We start from the raw sequence: 13827 nt of genomic DNA, 5'->3' as shown, positions 1-13827 counted from the left end.
AGATGGACCGAATGGCCTTCTTCCTTGCTGTAAGGTTCGATAATTCATGCAACACATCCTTCCCTGTAGAAATTTTTGGAGCTTGTTGTGGGAATTCACAAGTGCTCCGTTGACATTATTGGAAAAAGTGAGCAAATGAAAAGATTGAGCTGAAAGTGTAAAACTCCCTGTGCCGTTGAGTTCAACAAACTGTATATGGGAAAGTGCGGAGTCTTCGAATGGTATGCTCTTTCAGTTCTGTTACTTCAGCATTTTGTAATCTGACATAAGAGTTTGAGAGTCTGAAAATTTATCACATTTCCTCAATGTATGAACAAGTGGAGAGAGAAACCTCTTTTCTCCACGTACTGGTGATGTCAGATGAGACACATACAAGAGTCAGTGCCTCTTTTTTTGGATCCTAGCCAAATTCTGACAAGCTATTGGTTGCATTAGTCTAATAAAGGCTGGAGCAAAAAAAAGACAGGCTGCAGAGACTTTAATCTGACCTTTAGTGCCAACAGCCTGTTCTCATAATGTTTTGTGTGAGGGGGAGGAGGGAAAGAAATAAAGGGCTTTGCACAACCATAAGAGACGCATCTTGCTTTACAACTTTAAAGACAATTTGCAGTAGATTTGTTTGAATTTAATTTTACAATTCATTTTACGTTACAATTTGGTTCGTAGATTACCTGAAAAATCGTGGGGGCTTGCAATAATAATAAAAAATGCAACATTAAAAAAAAAACAATGAATGTACTTGGTTAAAGAGAGAGAGAAAAAAAAAGGTTTTGCTGGAAACAGGAAGCAGTGGGCTGGAGCTTGTCAGAGCGTGCGTCAGCTTCACAGCGAGTCTTTTTTTTCCGCTGGGCGGCGAGAGAAAGGAGAGCGAGCCCGGGAGGGAGGGGATGGGAGGACTGAGTCACTTCACTGGGAGCCAGTCACTGGCGAAGCTCAAGCTGTAGCTCCGTCCCCTCCAGTCCGCTCGGAGCCACAGGAGCAGCAGCAGCTCGCGCTCGCCGCTCCCTGTCATCCGCTCTTCGGCAGCGGCAGCAAGTCCGCTAACCTCCTCCTCCCCACCCCCCCCTCTCTCTCACCCTCTCACCCCCCCCCCCCCCCCCCCAACGCCCCCGGGGGCAGCGTCTCGAGCAACCAGCAGCTGGAGCCGCCGCTCCTCAGCAGCTCCAGTGTCTCCCCATTCCTGTGAAGGTTCAGGGACCACCAACTCTCTCAATAGCTCACTCCCCCCAGTTACCCTGATCTATCTAACATGAGAACATAAAATTTTACCTTTTTTGTTTTTTTTTTAATTTAAAAAGAGACATCCGACTCTCAACCTATCTTATTTTAAATTATTTTTTTCAAAAAGTCTCCGTCCTCAATTTTCCTTCAAATTAATGGTGGTTATCAAACCTTGAGAATTCTCAAGAGGTAAGTTTTTTTTTTCTCTTCTCTCCTTATGTTATAAGATTTCATAGAATTTCTGGTATGCAGTCTGCCTGGCGGAGTTAGATAGTCAACTTGGATGGTATGTATGTAGCACTACTTGTCAGATAGGGTGTTACAGTGTTGCTTTAATGTGAAGTAGCTGTGGAATGAATGCATATTTATATATTTTAAATGTCTGTATATCTGCATAAAATATATATTTATTTGTGTCTGGTCAAGACTGAATGCAATTTTGTTCTTGTTCCAAAAAGTGCTTATTCAGTAGGTTCAGACTGTTCCTGCGAGTTGCTAGACAGAAAAAATATGTTGCCTTAGTAACCTGGAGTAGTAGGATGTCTGAGTTTATGCTGAGTTGAAGTACTGCATCGTGTAGCAGAGTCAAATACACATATACCCGCACTCACTATGAGCAGATTCATTTTACACACTGAGCAGATTTCATTTTACACAGGCACACTGAGCAGATTTCATTTTCCTTTTATTGAAAAGATTTGTTACTTTAACTGAATACTTTCTGTAATACAGTATACATTTCCATTTTAAAATTTGTGCTCCTTAATACAAAATATAATTTTAACTCGCTGTATCTTTTGAAGGAACAAACTGAAAGAAGGGCTTAGACCGTACTGTCAGTATTGGTGCAAACGTAGTAAACCTCCGGAGTGCATGTAGCTCTCGTAAATTCCAGATATGCCATAATGAGTCGTCTTATCTATTAAGATAATTTCCAGCAAACAGTCGTGATCTTCTAGTCTTCAATGAAGTGCTGCTGCACTCTGATCATTTTTTAAGTAATATCTTCTGATGTTTCTGATTGTAAGTTTTTTTTTGTTTTATCTGCCTGTGTAATGTAGAGGTATTTGAAAGGTTGACTTCAAAGGAGCTTAATTAAGCTGCCTCAGTCAACAGTGATGGGAGATAATGATCGGTCTTGAAGAGGCTAAGATCCATGCTGTGTCTGCTCTTATAACTGAATCAGTTCCACTGTGCAAATTAACAAATCACTGTGAATTTTTCTCTGTTGTGTTCTCTGTAGCAGGTTGGCTGGTCTGTTCCTCAGGAATGCTGTGCATATTTTCTAAACATGGTTTTTCCATCTCCTTAATCCACATCCTTTTTCCATTCTGTCTCAAATCCATTTTACCGCCTACATTTCTTCTGTTGAGATGAACTTGTCTTTTTGTGGGGGAGAGAGGTTTAATTGTGAAGCATAATTTTCAGCAAGAATCTGCTTCAACAATTTTTTAAAGTCACATTTTAATTTACTTGTGAGAAGTTTATTTTTTTCCCCCTCAGTTTGGTGATTGAATTGACCAAAAGGTATAAAGTAACAACAGCAGTTGCTTTTATATAGTGCCCCTAACTTAAGCAACAAGAAAAACAAGTCCTAAGACACCTTGCTGTGGTGAAGAGGATTCAGACATCAAATCAGGAATTGGGAGAAATGTGGAGGGTGAATGGAGGCCTGGTTGCTGAGATGGATTTTGAGGATGGATGGCAAGGATATTTAGGAAGTATATTCCAGAATATGGGAGTAACATTTTGTAGGCTGCAATACTGATAGGGGAGAGTGGGTCAAACTCACAGTCAGCCAGAGTGGGACCAGCAGAGACTGAGCTGGATGTGGCCTAGTGTATTTTTTTTTAAGTTTGGGAGTTTCTTGCACACTGCAATTTTAAAGCTGGGACTAATCCTTTCATTGTGAAAATAACATCAACAGTCTTAAATGTGCAAGGTCCTAGCCAAAAAGTTAGTAAATCTTTGCCTGGATTAAATGAAATTGCTGAAAGTTCATGTTTTTTGTGGTTTGAGATTCTGGGGAATGTACATTTTAAAGGCTTCCAAGAATTTCAATTCTTCAAAATCTCCTTTCAGGGCATCTCTCTAGATCAGAAATATTTTAGCTGTGAGTTTGGACTCAAATGTTTTTCTGTTGCATTCAGTAAAGACATGCAATCAACGGATGCTGCTTTCCATGTTTTTCTTTACAAGGGTCACATGTACATACAGTTAAAGACCTGTTGAAGGCCTAAAGGAGGTTCCCTTTGGCAGCAATTTTGAGGCCCATGAAAATTTGGGCCTGGGGATGTCACTGGAATTATGCTACAACTTTTCTTTCAGGACTTCAGCCCATCATTACCCACCAAAATCTAATGCTCTGGAATTCCTTCACTAAACATTTCTGCCTCTTCTCTCTCTCTCTCTCTCCTTTTAAGACCCTCCTCTTCATCTAAACATTTAGCCACCCTTCCTCATAATCCCCTTCTTTGACTCAGCATCCTTTTTAAAATTTCATTCCTTATGCCCCTGTGAAGCATCTGAAGTTTTCCCATTTTCAAGTTACTGAAGTTTTCGGCCTTTTCTGTTGTGACATGCCGTCAGTGGCATCTCGCCAGTGTGGGAGACTGATGGGCTTTTATCAAGACTGACTTCAAAAGTAGCCCGTTCTAAATATAGTAAAATAAGTGAGCTGGGAAAGTATTTGCCTTTAAATTTAGGGTGGTGTGGAGCTCAGGACAGCTTGTAAGATGTGTTTGTGGCACCTTGTGAGGAACAGCTGTAATTACAGTTTGGCCTGACTAAATAATTAATCAGCAGTAGAGCATGATAGTTATTAATCCCAGGAGTACTGTTCAATCTGTTTCAGTAGAAATACTGTGCATTCTTCAACCATCCTCCCACCCCTATTCTTTTCTCTCCACCCAGCCCCTTCTTCACTTCTTCAATCACCCCTCCTATGTTCTACCCTATGCATTTAACAATTTTCTTTTGCAAATTGCTTTTATATATTCTAAATTTGGCAATTTTTTCCCTCCTGTTTGGCGCGCACAGCTGGAGGGAGTAGGTTAGAAAGGAACTGAAGTCTCGTGCTGGTTGGTTCAGAGCCAGCTGCCTTAACAAGAGAGTCATTTTGTTGTGCAGTAGAAATGAAAATGTGCAGTTTTTTTGGCAGAGATGGAGGGGAAGAATTCTGCTGACCGTAACAATAGGAGGTGCAACATAAAGTTTCCTTTAATTGGCTTTCACATTCTCTTCTGTTGCTAAGTGTGTCAGTTTTCTGAAAGGAATAGTGGCCTGCAAGATGAGCTATTGGCTATTTATTGAGGATCTTCACGCATTTTCATTTTTAGAAGGTTGTTGTATGACATTGTAGCTTAATGATATGTTACTTGTTACCATTTTACACATTAGCTACCTCTTTGTGACTTAGTACAGGGAGGAAATGAAAACATACAGGGCATTGTGGTGCACTGATTATGTTACAGAACTAGTAATCCAGAGAAAGTGATTTCAAATTCTATAATTCAATATATTTTTTTTAATTTAAAATAAAAAAAATCTGGGATCAGTAAAAGTGACCATGAAAGGTTGTCTTGTAAAACTTAACTGGTTCGCTAATGTTCTTTTAGGGAAAGGAGATTAGTGTCCTTGCCCGGTTTGGCCTACATGTGACTCCTATCCCATAATGTGAACGACTCTTAACTACTCTCAGACATGGGTAGTAAATGACAGCCTTCCCAGTGACACCAACATCCTGAGAAGGAGTGAAAATGATTTGCCAGTGTGGATGGCTCATTGTATGTGAGGTGCTTGGATATCTTTCTGAGACCCAGTAAAGCATTACGTAAAGCAAGTATTCCTGGTCAAGGGAGTGCTTCCTTTCCTTGAGTTGGACCACAAAGCTGTAAGTTGCGTTTGGTGGGACTGTTGCCCCCCCCTGAAAAGCCAATATTCAGCTAAAGAGCTCCACGAGGGTTGAAGAAAACCAGAAATGTGTTTTTTCATTCTTGATTCGTTCTTGGGATGTGGCAAGGCCAGGATTTGTTGTCCATCCCTATTTGCCCTTTGAACTGTGGCTTTTTTGGCCTTTCAGAGGGCAGCCAAGAGTCAGCCACATTATTGTGGGTCTGGAGTCACATGTAAGCCAGACCAGATAAAGATGGCAGATTTCCTTCTCTAGAGGACATTAGTGAATCAGATGGGTTTTTACAACAATCAATGATAGTTTCATAGTCACCATTACTTATTGAATTTGAATTCCTGGTAGGATTTAAACCTATAGCCTGGGCCTCTGGATTACTAGCGCAGTGACATTACCACTGCCAGCATCTCCTCCCCCCCCCCCCCACCAAATCTAAAGTAAAAGCAGATGTGTAATTTTCTGCATGCACAGTTACCATTTTACTTTACTGCATTTTTATATTCACTGGTGTACTAAACTCAACACCAGTAGCATCATGTAAAGCTTTTCTGCATTACTTTAAATTCTCCCCATCCCCAACCTCAAATCAAAGAATCTAGTCTCACACCAGACCACTTTGGACAGCAAAGGGTTGCAACCAGAGTGGACTTGCTCTGGTTTATGACTGGCCATTTTCTATCTAATTGCACAAAGTCCATAGGAGTGTGCAATAATTGCTTAGTTTGTGCCTCAAATCTCCCAGGAATTGCTCTTGGGTTAACAAGCAGGTCCTGACTTCATTCCTTCTCCCCCAAGTACAAGGGTGCTGAGACAGACTTGTACAAGACCTATCCTACTCCACTGTTGACCTAGTTGTGACGAACAGACTCAATACAGACCACATCTAAGTCTTTCCTGCCCTGCGTAGCTCAGCAATGCATAGAACCAATGCATAGAACCATTCAGAGAATTCTAATATTTTTTTAATTGTGATGAGGCACTTGAATTGTGCATCATTTGTAGTTTTATTAAAACCACAGTAAATTTCCCAACCACTTCAGGTTTATGGTTCTGTAAATGGGTTTACAGTAATAGAACGTATTTCCCTTGGCATGCTGTGTCTGCAGGCTGCTGTGTGCTTTCCATTGTTTTTTTTAATGAAAAATGCATGCTAGGTGCTTTAAAGGCAGGTGATTTATGAAGCTATTTGAAGGTGGTAAACTATAAAATTAATCATCGGGCATATGGATTTTTTTCTTCAAGTGTTTCTTTTTCTATCATTTTTTTAAAACCAGGCTGGCATTTGTTTTTAAATGTTATAATGCAGGTGCATGATGTATAAACTGCCTTTTCTTTTGATCGACTGGAGAATTTACAATTGGAGACCCAACAGTGAATGCATCGACAGCTGGGAATGAGCTTCCCTGTGCAAATAGAAACAGGTTTATCTACTTGTACAGCCACACCTCCACAAAGTGTTTTACCTTTTGCTGCTGACAGAACCTTCAGTTTCAAAAGAGCAGAGTTATAGGGAGTTCTGGGCGCCCATTCGTCTACCTCCTTTTTTTTCTTCACTCTTGTTCAACTCTGATTCCCAACCTGCCAATTGGGGAAAAATGAAACCCATTTTCTTGTGGGATGCTATTGCAGTTCTCAGTTTTAATTGCCTGACTGTGATGCTGTAACCTTGTCGCATTAACCCAGCTTTGTGTGATTAGCAGACCTTGTGGATTTCCAGTGTGGATGCCAGCTCACAAGTCTGTATAGTGCCCTGATGGCAAGAGTCAGGTTGTATGTGTACATGCACATTCGACATCTGGGGAGCATGCTTTTGTGTAATAAAGAAGTTTCTACCCTGCTACTTACACATGACTCATGAAATGAGGACTGCTTTGGATAACAACAACTTGTGTTTTATCTAGTGCTTTTGACATAGTAAAACATCAGCTATTTGTACTGATTTCTCCTCCTTTGGTTTGGTGTCACTTTTTGGTTGGCTGCACTCCTGTGAAGCACCTTGGAATGTTTTATTTTAAAGGTGCTACATAAATGCAAGCTATTTTACCTTGTTACTCCCTCTTCCTTCCCACACCATCACCAGCCCTCCCTCCTGGAAAATATGCATATTGTCTGAAGGCATTATTAGGGTCTGGTGTAATGTTGTATTCTGCTGTTACAGTCGGCCATCCACCAGCTTGCTTGAAATGGGGTAAACGGGAGAAAAAGGAGGGAAAAACGTTCATCTGTGCACATAGATGTCAGTACTGTGAGGGTACAAAGCATTTCATCTGCAGAGGGATGGAGACCTAGAGGTTGAAAAGAAGCTTAAAAAGGCAGAAGTCAAAACATCCCTTGTTCCAGCCTGCTGATTTCAAGCAATGGCAAAGGAGGCCACTGAGGAAACTGCCAAGGCAACTGAAGCAAATAGGAGGGGAGGAGGAAAGGTTGATGAAAAAGTAAGTCAAATGACTTTGCTTAAAACTATGCTGTTCAGTTGAGGTGTGAAGGAGCATACTGCTTTTAACTTGGAGCCTGATTTAACATATAAACTTTCAATTTTTTGCTCTGGGGTTCATTTTAGGTACTTTACTGAAACAGATGTAATTTTATTAGAGACATTACTGCAAGTCAAGGAATTAATGCAAATCAATGTCGAGGCTAAACAGGAGGGAGCTTCCTAGAGGCGAAAGGTGTCTCCTTGGTATTTGATGGAAGCACATAGAATTTCACCCGAGGAGGAGTGAGGAAATGTATTGTGACAATAATGAAAGATGGCTTTCTACTTTTTGTTAATTTTGATAATCCTGTCGAAAGACCAGTTTTTTTTTAGGCAATGTGCAAGTGACAGCAGAGAATTATTCTAAACCAGAGCTCTTACTAAAGTGCATTGACCATAATGTTACAAGGTGTGATTGGATCTGAATTGGTTGGAAGGGGTTCTCATTTTGCTCTACCACAGACACAAGGCAAGCTTTCTAGAGTTGAGGCAGCCTCTTCACTCGATCATTTCTAATGCACTTGGCGTTTTGTCGGGTTCCACATGGCTTGGAATGTGTTCCAAGGCTGCATTGTATCTTTGAGTTCAGATGACTTAAAGCACTGTATCAATGTCATCCAGAACCTTAAAGTGTATTACTGCACTGTATCACACTGTTGAAGGCAGGAGGCTTTCTTTTTTTCATTTTCCTTTGCTTTGGTTGAGTGTCCTTTGTTCGTTTTCTGCCCTAAATTTCTTTCTTTTCAGGCTACTAGGGTATGGTCCATGTGCATTCAGATGATGTGTTGAGGCTGTTTGGCGTGTGTGATTAAATAATTGGTTTCTTGGGATACTTTCAGGGGTATTGGGTACCTATAGTTCCTGGTTCATGTGGCAGCTTTCTTTTTGAGCCTAATCAATATTGCTGGGCCTCGTAGAGGCACAACTTTGCAGGAAAGTCCACAAGAATGTGCAGAGGTTATTTGAATGGGACGGATCCTAACTTTTTGTTTCCTTGAACTCTTTCCCACCCTTTTTCCGCACCCCCCTTCTCTCCTTCCCCAGGGTTACTGAATCCAACTCCTCCACTGCCAACTCTGTCTGAGAGTAGGTAACTCTGAATAGACCAAGGACATTTTAGTCTCTATGGCTCAATTGTATGGTTCTTTGAGTCTCACCAGCTCTATTATTTCAAAGCCGATTTGACTTCCCTGACTAAAAATGACTTAGCATCTTATTGCCAAGTTATGTATTGTCAGTGCAGTCTTCCCTCTTGCAAAACTAACCATCAGTTTGGCCCAGATGGTTGAAGCACCCTTCAAAGACTTGAGACTTACGCTTTGCTGATGGTTCAGTGCAGTACTGAGGGTGCACTGCATTGGCAGTCTTTCGGGTGGAACTTTAAACTGAGGCCCTGTAGTTTTCTTTGAATTCTTGCCTCGACCACCACCCAAATTCACAGATTTAGCTGGCTATTCATTGCTTTTGCTGCTTGTGGGATCTTTCTGTGCAAAGTGTAGTTGCCATGTTTATTTACATAATGGTGGCTATGCTTTAGAAAGTTAATTGGCTGTGAAGCGCTGCGGGATGTCTTGAGGATGTGATGTGGTTCTACATACTTTCTCCTTGTTAAAGTGAGCAAGGAATTGATCCCAGCTGACTGTGCCCCTTTAAGCTGCACTGACTTCCACTCTTTCTTCTCCCTTGCCATGCTACTACCCCCTTCATACAAAGGGAATATTAAACCCATCTGGGTGAAATACTTGTAATGCACTGTTCCAAGCTGAGTGGGAGTCATAGAGCCAGCAGAAAATTCCTGTGGGTTCTATCTGTTCCACTGTTTATTTTTACTAAAACAGACAGTTTAAATGGAATGAATGAGGGAGAGCTGGAGCCAAGGAACAGAATGTTCTTTGGCAGTGGAGACGGTACAAAGCTATTTTTTTTCATCCTCTATGTGAATGTGAAAACTAGGTTGCAGATGTTGTAATTTCTCCCACTGCACCACCAGGGGGCAGTGTCTATGGAACATTTATTCTGCCCTTGTTACTGCAGCTCTTCAGAACTTGAGTTGATAGGTTCCCAATTTTGAAAAACCATTCAATTTATGTTTTTTAAAAAATCAATTTTCTGGTATATGTATATATGGAACATTTTTGTATAGGTCTGACAGTAAGTTACCTATTTTTCCACAAGCCATAGGATGTGAACCAAGAGGCTCCATCTGTTTTGGATTAAAGCCAGGAAGGAAAGGACTGACTGCCAACATTACCAGAGGGAATTGCCCTGTCCCAGTTGTCACTTAGTGTCAGATAAAACGTAAAATGTTAGTATTTCTTCGGGGGTGGGGTGGGGGGGGGGGTGGGGAAGGGAAAGTGATACTTTGGAAAGATTTCCGTTGATAGTTCACTTTCTTTTTGGATGCTGTCTTGCCTGCTTGCTTTTGGCACGAGCTCTTTATGGAATAGAAGAGATGGTTTGAAGTTCTTAATTGTAATGAGGATGCTAGTCTGCAGCATGATTGCGGATAGTGAGTCCACAGTGAGATATCGGTTAATACAATTCAAACTGCGTAAAATCTAACCTGGCCAATTACCCCCCTCCAGCACTAGCTTCAATCTTTAGCATAGCAATGGAAAAAGTAATAGTGTTATCAAGCAACATCTGGTCACCAAAACCCTGATCAAAGAACTCAGTTTTGGTTCCACCTAAGCCACTTGTTCAAAACTGCATTGTAGCCTTAATCCCAACATGGATGCAAGAGTTGGAGGCCAGAAGAGAGGTGAGAGTCTCTGCCCTCGCCATGAAGTCTGAATTCAACAAAGTACTAAGGAACCCAAGCAAAACTGAGGTCAGTGAGAATCAAGCAAAACCACTCAAGTGGCTGGAATCGTAATTGCTGACACACGGGATATGGTTGTGACCAAATGTCAATCATTGCAGCTCCAGGATATCACTGCCAGAGATCTTCAGGGCAGCATCATTGGCCCAACCATTTTCTGCTGCTCAGTGATTTTCTAAGATCATAAGATTGAGAGGCTTTTCACTGTTGATGTTAGCGTTCAGCTACATTTGCGACTACTCAGATAACAAAGCAGCCCATGCCAGTTTACAGCCTGATCTGGGAAGCATCCAAATTTGGGTAGCCTTTGCACATCATATTAGTCAAGCAGTGACCATCTGTAGAAAGGAAAGCTGCAATCGCGTCCACCTGATCTGCAATGACATTGCCATCAGAAAATCCCCCACCAACATCCGGAGATGCATCATTGGCCAGAAGCTTAACTTGACTGTCCATATTAACACCATGGTTATACAAATGGAAGAAGTTGGTTATTTGGTGATGAGTGAAGTTCCTACTGGTACCTCAGTAAGGCTTTTGACATGGTCTCGCATAGGAGACTGGTCAAGAAGGTAAGAGCCCATGGGATCCAGGGCAGTTTGGCAAATTGGATCCAAAATTGGCTTAGTGGCAGGAGGCAGAGGGGAAAGGTCGAAGGTTGTTTTTGTGACTGGAAGCCTGTGTTCAGTCATACTGCACGGTTCAATGCTGGGTCTTTTGCTGTTTGCAGTGTATATTAATGATCTAGACATCAATGTGGGAGATATGATCAGTAAGTTCTCAGATGACATGAAAATTGGTGATGTGGTAAATAGCGAGGAGGAAAGTCTTGGATTACAGGACAATATAAATGAGCTGGTCAGGTGGGCAGAACAGTGGCAAATGGAATTTAATCCTGAAAAGTGTGAGGTGATGCATTTTGGGAGGATTAACAAGGCAAGGGAGTACACGATGAATGGTCGGACCCTAGGAAGTGCAGAGAACCAGCGGGACCTTGGTGTGCATGTCCATAGATCCTTGAAGGCAGCAGGACGGGTAGATAAGGTGTTAAGAAGGCATATGGGATACTTGCCTTTATTAGTCGAGGCATTGAATACAAGAGCAAGGAGGTTATGATGGAGCTGTATAAAATGTTAGGTAGGCCACATCTGGAGTACTGTGTGCAGTTACACTATAGGAAGAATGTGATTGCACTGGAGAGAGTGCAGAGGAGATTCACCAGGATGTTGCTTGGGCTGGAGCGTTTCAGCTATGAAGAAAGTCTAGATAGGCTGGGGTTGTTTTCCTTAGAGCAGTGGAGGGTGGGGGTATCTGGAACTCACTGCCAGAAAGGGTGTTAGAGGTGGGAAACCCTCGCAGCATTTAAGTATTTAGATGAACACTTGAAATGACATAGTATACAAGGCTACAGGCCAAGTGCTGGAAAATGGGATTGGAGTAGATAGGGGCTTGATGACTGATGTGGACACGATGGGCCGAAGGGCCTCTTTCCATGCTGTAAAACTATACCCCCCACCTTGAAATTCAGCACTGTCTACATGGCTGAAGTCAGGAATATGATCAAATGCTCATCATTTGCAGGCACAACAACATTCGAAGCTTAACACGATGGAGGTTGGTGAGGTCTGCTGTATTGCTGCCTCAATATTGAACTCTATCCTCCACCACAATCACTCTCTGTGGCTGCAGTAGGTACAATGTGAATCAACCTTGGCACAGTGATATCACTGCTTCTGAGTCAGAAGGTTGTAGGTTCAGATCCCACTTTAGGGACTTGAGCACCAAATCTATGCTGACACTCTGCAGTACAGAGGGAGTGTAGGTTTATGTATGAAGAATTAAACAGACGCCCTGCCTGTCATTTTTGGTGGGCATAAATGTTTCCATGTCACCATTTGAAGAAAAGTAGGGGACTTTGCCCCAGCGTTGGATTTATCCGTCAACATTGCCTTTAAAGAGATTATCTCATTGCATTTGTGAATCTTGCTCAAGTCGGCTGTTTGTTTCCTACATTACAATTGGGACCACACTTTACTTAATTTATCTGTAAAGTATGTTGGGACATCATGAGGTCATGAAAGGTGCTATCTAAATATAAACCTTTTTTAATATCACACTAGTTCATCAGTTCTGTTTTATGGTACACAGTGTAATAAATTTACATTAAAACATAAATATTAGCTTTAGGTCAGCTCAACATCTCACTGCCCACCACTTCTTGACCCATTAAAAATAGATCAGTAGTGTTGACTTGATGCAGCATTGTTACTAAACCGCTTTAATCTTTGATGTGGTTCAATAACCTTTAACTTGCTCCGAATTCAATCATGCCAGTCTTAAGAAATTAAAATGTTCTTAATATCCAGCTAATCCTGTAAACGTGTCATTCTGAAATAATTGCAAAGAATGGAGTCTTTGCCATCCATAAATATCTCATTTAAAAGTATGGTTCTGTACCGTTTTCCTTGCGCATTTGTTGTACACGTTCAAACCTCTTCCTTCGAAATGACATGAGACTGAAGTAACATTGCAGGTAAACACAGAGCAGTTTTAATAGATGTTCACTTGTCAGCTTGTAAACTTTTTCTGTTTTTTTTTCCCTATTATATTTACTCAACCTTATTCTGTATAGTGCAGTCACTGAGAGAATGTGCAAAACCTTTTAGCCTCCACTTGAATGGTAGGTGAAGCTGGTGGGAGAAACATACTTTGATAACTGAAGCTTGGGTTATGTCTTGTCGACTTGTAACTTATTATAGTGCTCAAAATAAATCCATGTCACTTGTGGTGGAAGATGAGAGTGTGATGTGAGAATATTTAAGAATGTTGCAAGAACCAAGTCTAGTCAGAGCTGTGCTGTGGTCTATTTAGCACCCAAGATTTGCACGTTTCAGGGTTTTGAAATTGCACATCATTCTTTTGAATGGGGGAGGGAGAGTGTGGTAAAACTGAAACAGTTGAAACCCTGATCATGTATACACATCTGCTTTGTAGCCATTGGATCCTGTGGGGGAGAGAGAATAAGATTTGCAGCAGGTTTTGAGTTGCGAGAGGATGCTGATCTCTTACATCTGTCCTTGAATGTTTTTTTAAATTTGGCTGGTCTGTCAGTTACAGAAGGATTTAATTCATTCATCTCCACCTTTGCTGTTTTAGATTGTGATGTGGCAGTTGCATTGAGGCATTTACGGTGAGGCAGATCACACTGCTCGGTCTAGTCCTGGCTTTATGACTCTGGAATCTGGCCAACTGTTTGAGTACAGTTAACTCCCCAGTACTATGGAAAAACACCAAAGCTGCCCTTTCAGAGAATGCTAACCGCATGCTCAAACCTGTGATGACGAATCACTGACTAAATGTTGTATTTTCCCGGTTGTCCCAGCCATTGTGTTGCCAGGC

At 41.5% G+C, this 13827-nt stretch overlaps 1 protein-coding gene across 2 annotated transcripts in view; it reads left to right on the top strand.

Annotated features, from left to right (window-relative positions):
• Window positions 1–868: 868 nt before the first annotated feature.
• Window positions 869–13827, top strand: part of csrnp1b (cysteine-serine-rich nuclear protein 1b) — a 31884-nt gene continuing 18925 nt past the window's right edge. The window contains exons 1-2 of one of the 2 annotated variants that reach the window (XM_078540904.1): window positions 869–1410; window positions 7290–7566. In XM_078540904.1, coding sequence (XP_078397030.1) covers window positions 7559–7566 — 8 coding nt within the window. In that variant the 5' untranslated portion in view covers window positions 869–1410; window positions 7290–7558. The remainder of the gene's footprint in view (window positions 1411–7289; window positions 7567–13827) is intronic. The other variant, XM_078540905.1, reaches the window with a different exon arrangement.

Source organism: Cetorhinus maximus, chromosome 4 (assembly GCF_964194155.1).
Source record: "Cetorhinus maximus chromosome 4, sCetMax3.hap1.1, whole genome shotgun sequence".
Taxonomy (NCBI): Eukaryota; Metazoa; Chordata; class Chondrichthyes; order Lamniformes; family Cetorhinidae; genus Cetorhinus; species Cetorhinus maximus.
Note: the sequence above shows the minus strand (reverse complement) of the source record. Positions and strands in the feature narration are given on the sequence as shown.